This window comes from Diadema antillarum, unplaced genomic scaffold, assembly GCF_040938485.1.
Source record: "Diadema antillarum isolate AM-2024a unplaced genomic scaffold, OU_Dant_1.0 scf00000018, whole genome shotgun sequence".
Classification (NCBI taxonomy): Eukaryota; Metazoa; Echinodermata; class Echinoidea; order Diadematoida; family Diadematidae; genus Diadema; species Diadema antillarum.
Genome location: NW_027270907.1, coordinates 1,788,106 through 1,807,287, shown reverse-complemented (window position 1 = coordinate 1,807,287; position 19,182 = coordinate 1,788,106). Strand labels below are relative to the sequence as shown.

The 19,182-nt window shown below is 37.7% G+C and overlaps 1 protein-coding gene across 1 annotated transcript; it reads left to right on the top strand.

Moving 5' to 3' along the window:
- The first annotated feature begins 54 nt into the window (after positions 1-54).
- LOC139727601 (heat shock 70 kDa protein 14-like) lies at positions 55-18,176 on the top strand. Its single transcript, XM_071638586.1, has 13 exons — positions 55-114; positions 4,137-4,217; positions 4,918-5,155; positions 5,776-5,866; positions 7,423-7,527; positions 8,259-8,420; positions 10,873-11,028; positions 12,027-12,129; positions 12,906-13,034; positions 14,373-14,462; positions 16,089-16,262; positions 16,430-16,500; positions 17,350-18,176. Exons 1-13 carry the CDS (start codon positions 55-57, stop codon positions 17,456-17,458), a joined length of 1,569 nt encoding a protein of 522 aa, XP_071494687.1. The 3' UTR covers positions 17,459-18,176.
- The last annotated feature ends 1,006 nt before the right edge of the window (positions 18,177-19,182 follow it).

Genomic DNA, 19,182 nt, shown 5'->3' with positions numbered 1-19,182 from the left:
TGATTGGGCAAATTTGCATGACGTAATCGTAGCGTAGGTCATTAGGCCAACAAAATGGCAGCCTCCATCGGAGTATACTTTGGTGGTACAACGTCTTGTGTAGCAATAAACAAAGTAAGTGATTTATCAAATACTGGCTTTATTAGTCATTTATAAACATGGAGATTCTAGCTAGTTTGCGTTATTTTCGTATGGACTGGAAAAAATAGAACCGAGCTAGTCATGCAATGCTTCGCACGTGTTTAGTAAATTGTTAGTCCCACGTATCTAATTTTGTGTACTTGTAATATTTACAACCGGTACAGCTGGTATTGCACTGGTAACACTGTAAAATGTACTTCATTAAATTGTAAAGTGTGCAATGTGTAGATTCCAGACACTAGTTTAAATCGTACATGACATGTAGTTGGGTGTTCAACAAATCGACACTCTAATGTTTTGTTTGTTTTGTTTTTGTTTGTTGGGGTAGACTACAGACCTATGAATGATAATTTGGGCATCTTAATTTTTATTCAAATCCACAACAAGTGAAGAATGCAAGAACACTGCTGCGTGTGGTCTCATGTGTGAAAGTTCGTTCTTTTACACCCAATGATATAAATAGAGCTTAGAGGGGTGTTGGTTTTAAAAATGTACAGTGTCACAGGACTGCCAACACTGGAAACTAGTTGAGAGTGAGACTTCAGTAGGCCAATGCTATAATTTAGGGTTTAGGAGTCAAAATGAGTGAGATCAATAGAAATGCATGCAAATGAAATAAAAGTGTACTTTTAGAGTGAGAAAGGACCAAAAATGAGTCTCACGCTCAATGCGTGAGAGTTGGCAGCCCTGGTGTCGATGTGTTTGACACCTAGACTAGACCTACTATACATGCCGCTTAATAGTAGTTAGGTCGTGGGCGTGGCACAGCGCAGCTTGCTGAAGCGAAATTAGCCCAAAAAGCTGTTTGGTGCATGGTGCATGGTGTCTTCATCTAATGGGACACATCAAAAAGGAGTATTGATATCACAGAATGAAACCAATCAAAGTATAAATTTACAATGAGAAATAAATGAGAGGATATATCACACATAACATGACAAATAATTTGACAGAAATAAGAGAGAACATGATAGAAATTAGAATAATGTGAAGAAAAACAAGAATTGACAGGGAGAGAGGATAGAGATAATGTTAGATTTATAGAACTGAAGGGGAACTGAAATCAGAATCAAAATCAGATAAGAATGACGAAGAATGATGGACAAGTAGAGATTAACAGCTAGAAAAGAAAAAGAAAAAAGAGCTGAAGAGCTATACATCCACACAGTCACACTACAAGATTGTGGATGCCAAGTGATTGAAAATGAATTCGAAGAATGACTTTTTGTGTTCAATGATTCATTTTCTGACATTAAAACTCATGTTCAATATCAGATGATAACAAAGAATAGAGGCAGCTTATAGCACAAGGGCAAGAGAGACATTACAGCAATTTAGTGTTGGTTATTTCCCAAGACATTTACTTGGATTGGATACTTGGATACTTGGTTGATTAGCCCTCTATTCCTGTGGGAAGGGCTCTCATCAGTCTACTCTTGAAGGATGCCACAGTAGATGCAGACACAACATGCTCTAATCTGGGAGGGAGTTCCATGGCTTGAGCACTCTATTGGAGTAGAAGTGGCCAGCAAGTTGGGTTTTGTAGCGTCTGTGATACAGCTTGTAAGAGTCGCCTCTTAGTGTTTTGGGTGGGTTAGAGAAGAAAATATCTGGCTTGGTTTTATAATGGCCATTTAGAAGCTTGTAGGTATCTGTAAGATCGGTCTTGATTCTTCTCAACTGAAGAGGTTCCAGTCTGAGTTTGATGCTACATAAACGTAGGCATCTTGTCTGCACCTTCTCCAAAGCTACTATGTCTTTCTTTGTAAATGGACTCCAAACTGTGGATGCATATTCCAATGCTGGTTTCACTACACTATACAGTAACACCCAAATCTTTTTGGCTCGTCACTTCTTGTAGGTAATTGCCATTAAGGGAGTACTGGCAATCTAAAGATGCACGTATGCGTAAACAACACATATCTCAGCATTAAAGTCAAGCAGCCAGCGTTTGGACCATGCTGCCAGTTCATTTAGGTCATTTTGAAGAGAGTCACAATCTGATTTGGTGAGAATCTTGAACTGAGTGTAAACTTAAGTGTGATCAGCGAACACTGTATAATTTACTATGTTGTACAAAATTGCACGCCGGTGCTTCATTGACTGGAGCATGCATAAAAATGCTAAACTAATGCTAAGTTCCATAGCAAAAGAAATATTTGAGTTGCCAAAAAACCTATAAGGAAGTGAATGGAGAGACTATATTGAGTACGAGCATACGAATAGAAAAGCAGAAAAGTCATTGAAGCCAAAAAATAAAAATTAAGAATGTCAGAAAATAAAGATTATGAATAAGTATAAGGAATCAACATTTTTGGATGCAATGTGTATAATGAATAGCCCCTCTGTCCGCTTTGAATCATGATTTTTACATGTAGACCTATCTAACCTGAGGGTAAAAACATAATATCTCCATAACAGATAGGCCTAGAGTCATTCATTAATTGTAATGGAGCTTGGATCTTCATTTGTGACACAACACATCTTTGTGGCATTGCTTAAACAAGGATCCCCATTTTATTTGTGATCTTTACCTTAATCTAAATGCCAATAAATGCATTATTCGTGAATTCGGCACTTGTGTACTTTTGCGCCATTCCTTTCTAATCTCCGATTCTTTGAAAGGCTTAAATCATCTTTCACCAAAAGCATTTTGCCCAAGCAATGTTTTGATGCATGGCGTACATTCGTTGCAAGCCGGTAATGAATATGGGCTGTTTTCAATGTGTCTTCCTGAAGACACCATACAGCATTTTGGAGCTAAATTAGCCCCAGTGAGCCGCGCTGCGCCACACCTGCGACTCGACTGTTTAGCAAAAGCCGCCGTAGACTGTAGACGACTGGGTACCGTGTCTAGATAGATCCAGAATTTCTGAGGGGCCTGTTGCATAAAACTTACCATTGAATTTCAATGGTAACTACCGTCAAAATTAGGCATCACAGCCAATCAGCATCAAGGATTATAAAATTTACCGCTAATTTGAAGACTTACCGCTAGAAAGGAGCAGTAAGTCCAGCGGTAAGGGTTTTATGCAACAGGGCACAGTGCCCTGTTGATAGAGACACATGGTGCACTTTTAAGTTCCTGAATTTATGAAATTCTTTTTTTTTTTTTTTCCTTTCTCTCTCTCTCTCTCTCATTGTACAAAGATACATGTACAATGTAGCATGCTGTTCACTCTCAGGGTGCTCCCTCAGTACAACTCCACAACTGTAGGAATAGAGCACCCCAGGGTCGTGTATGACTGTGTAGATGTAGCCATTGCTGGAAAGAAAGGTTGACTGCATAGATCTATACAGTACATGCATACAGCTACATGATCTACATGTATGATGAAAATCACTAAATTGACCATACATTTTAGACCACTTTTTCTTTCAGTGCTTTTCACTTTGCTTTAATTGTCTTTTCTCATTTTTTATATGATTTTTTATTTCAGATATATATATATATATATATATATATTTTTTTTTTTTTTTTTTTTGGGGGGGGGGGTGGTCTTGTCTCAAACTTTTGTCTCTTTAACTGTGAGTTTCTCAGAGAAAATCTTACTAAGTACATTCTATCCAAAGGGCAGAAGTTTGGTTCTGCTTTCACGATCAATGGCCAGCAGCCACGCCCGCACAGAGGTGGCAAGAATAAGATGTATATGTATGACATCTTATTGCTTAGTGTGATGGCCAGTGGTGTGGGTACATTTTAGTGCTGTAGCTGTGTAGGACATTGGACCGATGATATTTTGGGACCAAATAAGAACGAAGATACAGTGGTACACACCACCAAACAAACTATCTGCATCATGGAGTTGGAGGGGTGTCATTCCCCTTCACAGTGTTAAGGTGTGGTTTTATTTTTCTTTCTTCTCTATTCCTCTATGAGTACATCATGTATGTGCCAGGTTACACATAACTGATGACACTATACTGAGGAAGTAGCCACCATACTTTCGATTATCATTTCGGCTCCTAATGTGTTTTGCACTTTGTTATGGCAGGATGAAAAAACTGAAGTTTTGGCCAATGATGCAGGTGACAGAACTACTCCAAACGTGGTAGCCTTCAGTGACAATGACAAGGTATGTTGTGTCGATCTGCTACCGGAGTTTTAATGGTTTGATATGCTGTGCACTGACATACAGTACATGTATACTGCATGGATTGATCATTGTCCGAAAAGCAAAAATGCAAAGAAACCAATTTGGATATTTTTTTTTTCAAATACATTCCCTCTACTTATCCACTCTTCTTCACTCTGCTCATTGGGAACAATGAATGACCTTTGCTGACCCCAGGGACTAACGACAGATACCGGGTACCTCAAGGCACCTTGTCTGTGGTGCAACATGTTATGAATTGGCTGATATTTGACTTGCACTGTAGTTTGATTTTCTGACTTAATGTTTGATTGCATCTTTTGTGCAATGGGGTCCTGATAAATTTTGGGATTTAGATAAGCACTTGTCCTTGCTGGTGCTGGTGGTAGTGTCAGTCCTTGAATAACTGTGCGATATCTGGCAATATGAAGACCACTAAATTGAAAATAGTAAGTAAATCACAAAGCTGAAATGCAGTTGTAAGAATCTTTGACTTTCACTTCCTGAATAAGGAGTAACCTTTTGAAACTAACCCACATGTGAAAGATGGAGAGACATGATTACAATACTTTTTGACTGCATCTCTGGGATCATCAAGATGGAAATCTCTTTGCTTGAGGCACTACAAAAATGATTCCAAGATTTTTGCATTGGTGATTATTTCTTGGACTTTGTTTGACAGGTTGTAGGGCTAGCTGCAAAGCAAGGAAGACTGCGCAACCCGGTAAACACTGTGATGCATGTCAAACACCTGTTAGGAAGGTCTTTTGAAGATCAAGTGGTCCTAGCTGTGAAGAAGAGATCTGCATTCAGAGTGGTAGACAAACAGGGCCTGGCAGGCTTTGAGGTGGAACTTAACAACAAGAAGATACTCATCTCTTCTCTGGAAGTTGCTGTCCTCATCTTTAAGAAATTGAAAGGTTCATTCTTGTTTGCATTTGCATGTCAATAGAATAATCTTGATTGTATTAAAGTACATGTACACTGGGTCCACAACCAATATAATCCTATAGTTAAAAACAAAACAAAAACAAAACTTGTTTTTCCATGACTTAATTATACATGTATAACAGTAATTTCTAAAGTGATTAACATCCTATTCTTTCTTTGCAACGTTTGTTTTGTATTTTGTATCAGATTTCCAACTGTGAATTCTGTCTATATTACCAATGCAAACAAACTTCAAATTTCAATTCAGCCAAGCAGCTGATCGTTCAAAGACAAAATGTACAGTTTTCTGTATTGCATTTTTTTTCACATTTATAATGAGATTCTGTTCACACTAGTCATATTTCAAACTTGTTTTAAACTGTGAAATTTCTGAATCTGAGCCACAAAGCTATTTTTTAGCTACCCACAGATGTAAGATTATTATGCAATGCTACTGCAAAAACAAAGAGCTGATTAAACTTAAGAAAAATCAGACAGTTTAGTTATTGCTACATGTGATGGGAACTCAGTCACGTTTTCCTTAAAACTTTTTATATTCTTTTTTAATTAGATGGCATTAACAGTGTATTGTCATATCTATCATGAACAGAAATTGCAGAGCATGGGGGAGGCAAAAGTGTAAAGAGTGCGGTCCTAACAGTACCAGCTGATTTCTCAGGCCAACAAAGGGATGCAGTAAGGTGGGTATCAATGATTAGTTGACCTAAAGAAGATATCCACTCCAAAATTGTATCAATTTCATAAGAAAGCGAAAAAAAAAATCCCTGCAGAACAGTGCAACATGATCAAAATTGAATAAGAAATAAGACATTTTGAATTTTTTGTAAATTTCTTTGGAAAACCCTTCTTGAGCAGTCGTTATGAATATTTAAATCAGCAAGTTGATGCTGTCATGTACTCACATTTTCCTATTCATTTCATTATATGAAATTACAAAAAATCTCATATTTCAGCCTTATAAATACCACCCAAATTAAAAAGAAATGTTCACTCCGATATATTTTGGTATGGGAATATGTTTGTACCTGTATTAGATGGAAATGAAAATTTGTCAGAATTTCATGTATGATGTACATGAAAAATTGTGACGGTGTGACATCATCAACTCACTCATTTGAATATGGACTGGTCAAGAAATGTTTTCTTAAGAAATGTGAAATTTCAAAATGTCATATCTTCCTTACTTCTTATCTGATTTTTGTCATTTTTGGAACACTTTGTAGGGAATTTTTTTTCTTTTTTTTTTAAGTTTATTTATTTTGGGGGTGGATTTCCTCTTTAATAAGGATATCTCCTGTTTACCTGCTGTAGTTGTGTGCACTGTAGTGAAGCTGCCTTTCTTTACCATGCCCCTTTCTGTGTACGAATGTCTGCTTCTAAGCTTATCTTTTTTGTTGATAAATTCCCATATATGTAGAAATTATGACAAAATCCCAACTGATAGCAGAGGATATATTATTAAACTAAATACAGCTTTCTAAAAAATCATTAGAGCCTAAATACCAGCTGTTCTTTCTGTCCAGTTATAGCAGTATTGTTCATTATTGTTCATACACGCTATGACACATGTCCAGTGTAGTCCACAACTTGCAAATTTAAGCACGATGACTGGAAAGAGATCTTGAAATTGTATTCACCACAGGCATCACAAGTATGAATTGCAAAGTCTCGTGCAGCTGGGGTCCAGCACCCTCTCAAGGACCTAGGATTCTCTTGAGTTTGAGATGGACCTTATCCTTAATGGAATATTCTTGAATGGTTATCAGTAAAGGAGCTATGATCTAAGAATAGATCTTGAGCTACATGTATGTTTTCTAGAATTTAATGGACACATTTGGCTCTTTGGCAAGTTTTCTATTGTCTATGTGATGTCATTTTTTTTTTTTTTCCGGTGACACCACGTTAATGTTCAACGAAATCGTTGGCAAGGCATTACGATATTATGCATAACTCCCTCATATACCACCCTGCACATCAATGTTGATATAAATCTGCAGTGCCAAATGAAACAGTGAAACAACAGATATCTCATGCTTTTGTGTGAAACTGGCATGACAGCTGCAGACAATATATTCTTTTGTTTCAGTTTCATTGAGAGTGATAGAAATGAGCACAAGAAATCATCCAATTTGCTAATGTTCCTGGAAGTTCTTATCATTGTGGGTAGTTGAGAAATACATGTAAAGAAATGTAGCAATATTTGATAATTATGTGGTATTTTTTCTTTGTTTGGCAGGAAAGCAGCAGAAGTGGCAGGATTTGATGTCTTACGCTTAATCAGTGAGCCTTCTGCAGCAGCTCTAGCTTACAGCATCGGGGTTACAAAGCTTCATGATCCATGGTATGCCTATATCACCTGTCATTAACAGAAGTACAGTCCAACCTCTCTTATCTGGCCTCCCTTTATCCGGATCTCTCTATTATCCGGATGCAATCTTACCATGATTGTTTGTTTGTTTGCTTCTTTTTTTTTTCAATCTAATAATTACAGGAAAAGGGGGGATTTTAAACTTTAAAAAAATTCCTACACAAGCTCTCATGAATTACATATTATTTGACAACAAATTTATTTTCATTTTATTAAAAAAAAAAAAAGAGAAATGCCTATAATTTTGCACTTGTAGCAAAGAAAGAGTATGAGTATATGCTACCTGCAATAAGTAACATGTAGCTACCATTGGGTAGGCAGCTGCATGTATCAAACATTAAGTCTCCCATATCCCACCAAATCCCTCATGCAGATGAGCCCCGGTCCCCACATGTCCGGATTAGAGAGTTTGGACTGTAGTGCCATCAATTATTCTAGATGAAGGAGTGATTTAGTTCACTCATCTTCAGAAACACAAGTGTTTGTAAATGTTCAATGATGATATATGTCAGTGGTGTTCTATTTGTTTGAAATCTGGATGCATAGTCATGATTACATAGTTATAGTTTGGAGGTTAAAAATATTATTGTGGTTGACATAATGCATGTCGTTGTGAGCTGGGCCATACCTTTTTTTGACCTTTTAGATGTGCTGTTACAGCATTTGTCAGCTTACCCAGATGTTGGTTTTGTGGTTCTTTCCAGTAATGTGCTAGTGTACAGACTTGGAGGCAGCACAGTGAGTGTGTCAGTTGTCAATGTGACAAATGGCCTCTACAGGATTGAGGCCTCAAAGACACATCATGAGTGTGGAGGAGATGACATTACCAGCGCCCTTTCAAACTTGTGTGTTCAGGAATTCAAGAGGTATGGAATGATATACATCACATTTTTCATGTTAACTAGGAGCACAAATTTGATATTGCTTGTATTGCTACTAGGGAAATTGTTCTGATGTAGTTGAGAATAATGATTCTGATTCAAAAGCCAAACAGGAATTATTAGAAGCTTTACTGTTCATATAATGACGACTGCATTTGATAAAATGAAAGATCATAAACAAAAACCATCATGGTTGTGATAATCAGTATGTGCCAATATGTAATTCCTATATCAATGCACATGCAACACTTTAACTTTTTTGGTGGAGGGGGATCCTCTTACTAATATGTCATCATGCAGCACAACATTTTCTGGGAAATAAAATAGATCCTTGCACACAGTTATGATACATGTACCATCTCTCACACTTGATCATAATCCCCACCTTTTGATCTATGGAGGAAATGCATCTAAACATCAACATTCACATGAACAGCATGGTTGATGCTTTTGTTCATGCTTACCATCATATGCACACAGTGATGCGCTGTTCTTTAGTCTGTGTGCATTTTTCTTGTACCTTTAACCCTATTCTAACTGGGCTATTTGAGACCAAGTTTTTACTGAGGGGGGGTCAGTCAATTTGACCCCCCCTTCAGATCTCGGCCGCCGATCGCGCGATTGCCGCGAAATTTTGCCTGAAGATAGAGCTGGATGTCAACTACAAGATTACATTGTCACACAATAGAAAAATATTGCCTTTCTATTTTTGATAAATTAATTATGCAGATTTGTGCATGAAATCATATTTTCACCTATAACTCCATTAAAGAGACTGGAGGATTGCTAAATTTTTGTACCAGAATTCCTCAAGACACATCAAACAATTTTTGTGTAAAAAAATAGCTCAATTGATATTAATTTCTTTTGTTTTTTATTGTTTTGTTAATTTCTTATGTATTTTATTGTTTTTTCAACCTTTTTTTTTTCTACTTTTTTTTTGCCAAAACTTGTTGCAGGCACTTTTTCAGGCTTATCTACACTAGAATTGATTAAATTCAATGGTTAAAAGTTGAAATAATCTAATTTATATCAATTTAACCAAAAAACGCAATTTGCGTTGGATTTGCACACGATATCAAGAATTTGAGCTGTTTTTTGGTTGACATGCATATGCAAAACATTACGTAACTTCAAAACGGTGTACCCGGACGCCGCAAATTTGGTCTCAAAATATGCGGAAGATTTCAATGAAAAAAGTCGTGAAACGACGCGGCAGAAGCTTTGCGCGTTGCGAAATCGTGGCGCGAAACGTCAAGGGGGGGGTCAATTTGACCCCCCCCCCCCCCCCCGTTAGAATAGGGTTAACCCTAAAAAGACTGAGCTATTTTGGAGGTTTTGAGGATGGGGGTGGGGCAATGATTACCTCCCCAGATCTCAGCCATGGACCATATTTGGCATGCACCTAGTTTATGATGTACCCTACAAGAAGGCATACTCGGTAGTTAATTATACAAAAATTCCAATAAATTTCTAATTAAGGCTGATTACTTATGCAAATATGCTAATTTGTATGGATTTTATATATATATATATATATATATATATATTTTGTTTATTGTGTGCCAGTAATGGTCGTCTAGTGATCCCTTAATTGTGAAATATGTGAAAGGAAGTTGTTTAACATGTATTTGTAAGAAAACTGATTGTCTAAGAGTAAAAATTACGTAATTAGTTTAACAATTATACTTGTTATATGTACCAGACTATTATGTTAATTATTTTTTTATTTTATATGTTTTCTATTGTTTTATGTTTTTTGTACTCAGAACAATTAATTTCAACTTCAGATCAGATTTTAATAGCTGAAAAACAGACTGTGCAAGAAAAACAAATGTAACACATTAGAATCTTGCAAAACCTCATTCATTTTACACATAAACATATACAAATATGCCATTTTTGACGGACATGTGACCATAAAATGTTACGTAACACCATAACCGCTGCAGGTATATATGCAAATTAGGTGTCAAAAGATGTGTAAGACTCTAAAGAAAAAAGTCATGATGTGTCAGGGTTAGATCTTATGCATTCTGGACATTATAGCAAAATTTCCGGAGGGTCATGATCCCCCCCCCCCCCCCCCCCGTCTTTTTAGGGTTGATTAGTTTAACAAGAAAGATTCCAATATGTTTGTCTGAGTGACCAATGTGGTATTTATGATAAATTTGAATTTATATAAATTTGGTTTTAAAAAATTTTCTATGAAGGTGTGAGTTACTAGTAGTCTACCAGTACTTCATGATCCCAAATTTATAAAACGTACACATAATTGCCACATGGTCGGTCCAATGAAATTGCCCCATGTATAGAAGAATCAGAGTAAAGTTCCAGCAGAAATGATTTCTTTCAACAGACCTAACCTTGCCTACATCAAATGCTGTGACAAATATACCATGACCTATTTTTGTCTTGTCCTTGTATTCAATTCTAGACAGTATAAAATGGATGTCAGTGAAAACAAGAGAGCCATGGGGAAGCTGTACAATGCATGTGAGACGTGCAAGCATGTACTCTCCACCATCAATACTTCACACATCTCAGTGGACTCACTGTACGAGGGCATTGATTTCCATAGCAACATAACTAGGTAAGATGGATACCCAATAAGCGTATGTATCATCGATTGTACTTTCACCAGGAAATTCATTTTTTACTAAACTCTTATTCCCATTCCATGTATATGGGATTTTTACAACAAGAAAAGATTATGTTCCCTCCAAACTGATGCTCTGAATCATTATATGCACTGCTCCAGGCCATTTTTAGTGACACGATGTATAACCAACCGTTAATCTGTGAGTACTTTTCTGTGACGGCCATAGATTAATGAAGCAAGTGTGTGAAATTGTATACTGTCATTTATGAGCCTCTTGAATACTAGCATCAAACTGCATGAAGACTTTCAGTGCCTAAATTCCTCTATATGATTGTATGTTGACTATTATGTACCCCATTTGATGAGTCCTCGATTCTGATTGGTCCAAGGTGCAGTAAATAGTTTCGGCTTTACTGCCCAGTAGTCAGCTAGTAGTTTTTCAAGATGTGCATAAGTATATCTTGCAAACGTATAAGTATCATACACATGTATCTAACTGCCCATTGTGAAATGATGCTGTGTGTAATTTCTCTAACTGGTAGCACGACAACTTCATTTCAATGCCTTCACGTAGCATTATTTTGCTAAGTATCTCAAATTAAGAGGGATGCGGTATATGAAACAAATATTAACTGCTTTTTCTCAGGTCACGATTAAAACTATTTGTCCTCGATGATTTCTCTGCAGTGTTATTTCTTGACAGTGTTACTTTCTTGGGGCATAGCACTATTTAGAAGTTACCACTGGGCAGATAGTTTTAACCATGTCCATCAAAGCAGTCAATATTTGTTTCCTATATAACCTTTGAAAGAGAGAGCTTAGATTTTAGTAATGGGTGATTTATACAATGTATACTGAAACACCAAATCTGCCCATCAGTCTGCCAGTAGGAATTGGTCCATGAATCACCCATCAGTCAATATTTTTGAAAAGTGTAAATATGTAACAATCTTTCAGAAATACCTTTGTACCTATCTGATTCCTTGCAGGGCTAAATTTGAATCGGTGGTTAATGTACCTCTCCAGAGATGTCTACACTTAATACTAGCTACTCTTCAAGAAACTGGCTTATCTTCAAGTGATATACACAAGGTAACATGACCAATCATATTTACCTTAGTTTGGTCCAAACAATAATACACTGTAACTATTTAGATCAGCAATCTCTTGGAAGTTGAATTCCAGTTATTACATTTCAGTAAAGATGGCAATGCTGAATCACATAAGGGTTGTTCCAAGGCAATCACATGTATTTATCTAAATGTGTAGATTTTATTTCTGCATTTGCCATCGAACACAGTGTATACAGCTCCCAGATATGGCAGCTTCTTGATTTGCAGAGTCTTCTTTAATACAGGGTGATGACTAGTACTGTAATCCAAGGAAATAATGGTAGGACTGTATATGAGGAAATGATATTCAAATTGTTATTATGCACAGTTGTTTACAAGACAATAAGTCCCTAGGCCGTGTAAAACCCAAGCATTCAGCAAATGATACAGCATTTGTTGTTCTAAATATGACTTTTGGCAGGTATGAAGTATCTTGAGCTGCACATTTCTGTACATACTTCTCTTTTCCCATTTACACATGTCTCTGTAAGTGTAATGAACACTATTATGACAATGAAAAACAATATCTGCAATCCTGGCCAAAACTATTCTCTCTTCTTCTTTTTTTTTTTTAATTATGTCTTGCATTTCATTGAGGTGCAGGTATTCTGAATGATGACAATCAGTGAGGCTTGAAATCACAGAAGGTGTCATCCTAAATATCATTGATCAGATAGGGGTATTATGTCGTGTACATGTAATTATATATAATTTTTTTTTACTTTGTGTTTTTTGCCTATCTACTGACAATGATAGGTAATTATTACAGGAGGCTCAACTCGCATTCCAAAACTTCAAAGTCAGCTAAGAGATATGTTTCCTGACGCTGAGCTGCTCAACTCAATATCACCGGAAGAGGTCATTGCAACAGGGGCTGCAGTGCAGGTACAGTGCTACATCCTAGCACTTAGGAATCATCTTAGACTGTAACTGTAATTAGAAAGGCTTGAACAGATGTTGGAATGGGTTTGAAGTCTGATTTTCTAATTGCTGGACTATATACCAGTTAGTTTCATTTTATTTCATTTATTTCCAAATTCTCATCAAAATGCAAAGAACAAGGTGAAAAACAATAAAATTTCATTAGATTACAGTATACATTAGATTACAGTATACAATATATGCACATGGCTGGCGGAACCAAAAGGGGGGGGGGGGGGCACCCCCCCCCCCCCCACTTTTTGGGCACCATACAAAGAAATACATAAGGTGTCATCACTTCGGGCCCCCCACTTTTTTTAACCCGAAAGTACACATTTTTTTGCTTGTTAGCTCATGAAACCCGGAAGTGGGCCCCCCACTTTTGAAAACGCTCCGCCGGCCCTGATGCATATTCCATCATATCAAGTTATTGGTATATTGCAGAGAACAAACCTCTTATATGGTAGTCAATGTCCATGACCAGTTCGTGGAATTGGGAGGTGGGATGAGCTTTACAGATTTGTGAACTTCAAATGATATCACATGATATTAAGTGAAGAACTTAGCAGGATGCTGCTAGTAAGATAGTTGACTGGTCATTCTTTGGACTGTTGGTATCTTAAGGAATGGGTCACAGTCCACAAGATTAATGTTTCAAAGGTCCATGGTAGAGGTGTAATGTTCTGGTGGATGCACACTGACCTTCAACAGAAACATTGAGGATTTGAGCCTTACTGCAACACTTCATGTACAATGTTCCTCTATACCTAAATGTACAATTGGGTACCTGATATAAAACTGAATGACAAGGTAGTTTGCTGTTATGTGTGTGCTGTAAACTGATGCCTAGCTGGAATACTCCCCATCAAGTAGAATAAGTGCTAAGTAAATGTTGGTTTTATATTCCAGGGACTCGTATAATGATACGCTGTAAAGCAGTTTACATGCCACAGTGTGGTGGAAAGCTACTAAGAAACAAGAGCTACATGACTGCAAAACCAGAAATGTTTGTCTGCACGAAAGTTTTGCAAATTTCGCGTGGAGCCAAGATTCGCAAAATTGAAATATACATGAAAGTTCTTGTCTACACTTCAGGCATTGAACGCAAGTGGCAATTTGTGCAAAATTCATTGAGCAAAAAAAGTTGTCGGCTGTTATTCACAAAAACTTCTGGTTTTATAGCATTATAATTCTCAGTCACTTTTGTCATTACCACATTCATGTTCATCAAAGTCTTATCTGGATTTATGCAAAGATAGTGTTTGAACTTTATCTCACAAACTGTTCTTTCATCTCCTCTAGGCTGCCCTTTTAATGAGCAGAGACGACAGTGTTTCTTGCAGCAGTAATGAGATACAGACACCATCTACTAGCAAGTCCATTTATGTCAAGGTAAGCTTTACGGTTAAGCCCCCGTTCCACTATGCCGTTCTCGGTACGATTTGACAATTTTCTCAGGTCGGGAAGGATCGGGTAAAACCTGAGCCGATCTGGACACAGTACGATGTTAGAACGCTCTAAGTACGCTGCAGTTACGACTACCAAGTGCTTGCTACGCTCTTACTACGATGATCGGGAATGAGACATTACGATCTCTGCCGCTGCCGGTATGCTTTAGAACAATGTAGCTACGCTGTTAGTGCGATGTTGCCGATGTTATCCGATCGATGCACGCTGTATCTACGCTCTGAACGATCTATACGATCTTATCACGCTGTTACTCCGTTCAGAGAGCTGAAAAGTGCCCGATGTGCCCCGATGTACCCCGATTCGACTGTCGGTCTGCAGTCAGTCAACTTATTAGCATGCAGAACTGAAGAAATATACTATGGACCTCGAAGAGGCTCCTCAACTCACAGTTCTTTTGCAGCAATGCATTGTATAAACAAAGACGTGCTGATTTTTCCAAGGCTTTTTCTTGATGTCCTTGCTTTTATAGTCCGTCTTCCTCCAGTTGTAGATGATTCCATATTCTTCAAAATTCTGCTATGTCCTCTTCCTCCTCTTTCAGCATCACGTGCAGTCTCTCTTTCTTCGCCTTTTGGGTAGCTGCTTCGCTGCTTTCTTCTCTTCTTTTTCTTCATCTCTTCTTCTTCTTCTTCGAAAATTACAGCTAAAATTACTTCCCGTTCTTGTGCCGATGTTATTACGCTCAGAAAGACCTTGTTACGCTCATCCCGCTGCGTTTACGCCGTCACTACGCTCTCCCCGCTACGTTTACGCTGTCACTACGCTCTCCCCGCTTGCCGTACGATTAAAAATATGTCAATTTTGATCGGGAAGATCGGGAAGAAATTTTGAACCGGTTCAAAATTTCTTCCCGATCTGAAAAAATGCCCGCTTTAACCCCGACCTCCACACGCCGCTGCTACGATGCTTCCGATCCCCGTACGCTTTTGCCGCTCTCTCCCGATCTGCTAGATCGGGACAGATCGGGATCCAGATTGTGAAAGTGGAACGGGGGCTTTAGGTTTTTTATAAAGTTGCTAACTGTTACATTTTGCTGTATTGAAAAGCAATGTTTTGTTTGCGTATGTGTTGTTGGTTTTTTTTAGCTAAATATACTACAGGTTTCGCGAAAAATACTGTTTTTCCCAAAGTGTATTACTACACAGGAGAGGGTATAAAAATACTGTTTTTACACACACATACAAAATACACCTTTTCAGTCCTCATAGTACTCCATTGCTGTTTACTAGTTTGACATCCTTGTTTTTGTTCCTTCACACCAAAGAATGCACTCATTGCTTTCCACACAAGTCATGATCTTGGCTAGAAGGCTAGTAAGCGATTTATTTAGTGAATAGTTGTGCAGGTATGGATAAGTAGGGCCTACATTGAACTAAGTTCTTTGTTTTGTATGCAATGATCACAATTTAAATTTTCATTTTGTTGCTATTTTTTGTCTTGTTTATTTTTGAACATGCAACTGTAGAAGAATAGTGAACCAGTGTAGTATTCATATAATCTGCTAGCTACTGTTTGTCATTGAACAACTTGTAACATGTTTTATGGCAGGTTGTAGATGAAAGTGGGTCCCCATCTCTGCATACCATCGTGCCAAAGCTGAGCTACATCCCGTTGCGACAGCAGCATTACTTCACCATTCCCAAGGAGCAGGATTCCCTCTGCCTACAGCTTGTGGAAGGAGAGCCAGGGTGTGCACCAGCTGCCACCACCAGTCTAGGACAGGTATGACCCCAGAAACACCTGTCATACCTGATTTCAGTGTATCGATTTTTAAAAAAAATGTGAATTGGAGATGTGCAGTGCACCCTCTAAATTGATATATCAAATTGCCTTTGTGTTAGCATCTTACCACATCTAATTCATCTCTTATCTTGCTTCTCTTTTTGCAGATTGTTCTCAGAGACTTAGCCACAGAGGAGCCACAGGAGGGTAAAGTCACCCTAGATGTCCATCTGAAAAGGTGAATGAACCACTCTTTTAACAAGTCATGTATAATTAGCTTTCTTATCAAGTCATCTCAATGCTTTGGCAGAGCTCTTGAAATCCCTCTGAAGTGATACATTTTATCTATGCTGTAGTTCCTTCAAGACATAGGGATAGGGTTTGTGTCCGTTGATGTCCAAATACAGTCAACCTTGCATTAGTCAAATTCAAAGGGATCAAAGAAAATGCTATGACTCAAGTGGATTTTTTTTTTCTTCTTCTTTTTACCTACACAATAGAATGAACACATTTTTATTTCCATCCAGGGCAGAATTTTTCCTTGACCTATATAGCCAAGTTTGTGCCTTGTGCAAGGTCGACTAAGGTGAGGTTGGCTGTCTATATTTGACTAGCTGTCCACACATGATACAAGGGAAAACGTATAGTAAGCAGGTACAGATGGTGTGCATATACCGGTACTTTGTATTATGCAGAGGCTTAGCAGTTGGTCTGGTGATGTCAATTGCTGATGAGCAATCCTGTTTTTAGAAAGCTCTCAATCAAGCATGCAATAAATGCAGATTTATACACAGTGTGTTATTACCATCCCATTTTTACATGATGCACTTTGCTTTACTAATGTTTCAGTACAGGGCGCTCCTGTTATAACAAACACAGTTAAAAGAAGATTTCATTACTGCAAAGCAAAAATTTAGGCCTCAAAATCACTATCATTAAAGTGTATGGTGCAACATTCCCTTTGGATATCACAAAATTTGGGTATTATAAAAGAAAACTGCCCTGGGGGCTTTGTTATAACAGGAGTTGCCCGTACCTGTTTGCTTGTTACCTGTGTAACTGTTGTCATTTGCTGCTTATACTGCAGGGATGGCAGCTTGGAAGTGACATGCAGTGAGAGCCTGTCGGGAAGCATGGACAGTATTCTTGTGCCTTTGTCCTCCAGACCAGGAGATGACCAGGTCAAGAAGGAGTGAAAACAATGGCCAGAGGAAGTAATGGACAGCATGCTCATCAGTCATATCGTGCCTTGGGCCGTTGAACTTTTACGATGCCCTGCTGCAGTCAGGGGTCAGCTTTGATTACCGTCCCTTTCTTTTGTCAGTGCATCTTTTGCACACTGCAGCAAACATCAGGAAGTCTGACCGTGGGAAGATGAAAAGTTTTGCTGAAGCAAGGTCAAAGGTCACTCACAGACCACCTCATTCTACCAAGCTATGTATTTGTATTTATTCAGGACAGAAAGTGCATGGTAGTGCATTCATTTTGCTCTGAGGTCTTCCTTCCGTCCTGAGTTGAACATGCAAATTTCGATAAAGCAAATCTCTTGTCATCATAATTCACAGATGGAAAAAGGAATGAGAAATTGTGGAATGGGATGACATAAATTGATATTTACCCACCTGGTTGTTAATGCTTGTACTATGCTATGCAGAGTTGGGAGTTGAGTAAACTTTTAATGTGAGAACAGCGTGTGGACAGCATGCTGCACGTCAGTTTCATAAGGTCGTTGCTGACATATGATTGAGGAACATATTTACTGGATTCATGCAGGATTATGTGTGTGCAGAGTGTTCTAATTAATTGATAATCCCCCTAGGTGTCTTTTTTTATAGAATGGCAGAGTTTAAACTGATTTCTTTTTCAATGTCAAAGCCAATAAAAAAATATATGACAAGTTTAGGCACATAAATTTGCCAGAAGAGATACCCCAAGTAGATACTTATATTTTATAGGAACAATTGACTTAAGAAATCTTAAGTGTCTGATGAAAGTAGGAAAATGTGAATTCTGAACCAGAAAAAGTTTGTGTGATACGAAAGAGTAAATTGTATTAGCACAAAAGCAAAAATTTAATCAAAATCACATAAATTAAGGAACTTATGAAGTTAGGAAGGTTAGTTAATATGCGTATGTGCAAAACATTTCATGAACAGTCACATTGTGTCATTTTCTCACAACTACAGTTTGTACACAAAATCTTGATTTTTTTTTTTTTTAATTTGCGATTTTGCCCCAGTCTCAAATCGGTATACACTGTATATCAGAGTGATCACTATTTGAAGGTATTCATCCATAAATAGCATTAATGTTTGACACTTTTACAGCAAAAAAAATAATAATAATAACAATAATTTTTGACAGTGTTTTGTACATGATCATTTGAAGATTGTGAAGTGATAACAGCAAAAATGCACTCACTTGTAAACTCCTGAAAACAAAATAAAGTGAAAGTCTGAGTTCAATCAATTATTGTTCTCTTTATCTTAGGAAAAATTGACACATGCTTGGTAACCAGGGACAGATAGCTCAATTTTGTGTAAAATGATACCCTACTTGTTATATTCATGGCTTACATGGAGGTGCAGTGCTTTGAAATGTGGAGTAAGTTCAAAATTGAAAAACTGCACATGACCCAAGTTTGGTAAGTCACCCGATTGTTTTCCTTGTTGATGAGTAAGTTTCCCATTGTCTTATTGGTTGTTATGCATTCTAACATCAACATTAACATTGATTCTAACAAATGTGTGCAGGAGCAGACAAACATGTATGGACATTGAAAAACAGGACTCAAACCACTGAATCTCACAAAAACCTTCACCACATTCACACAACAGAGTCTTCTCTTGAATATTGCTTACATGTGGCATGAAGAGCAGCCAAATACAAAATGAGCTATCATGATTACCCGACATGGCAC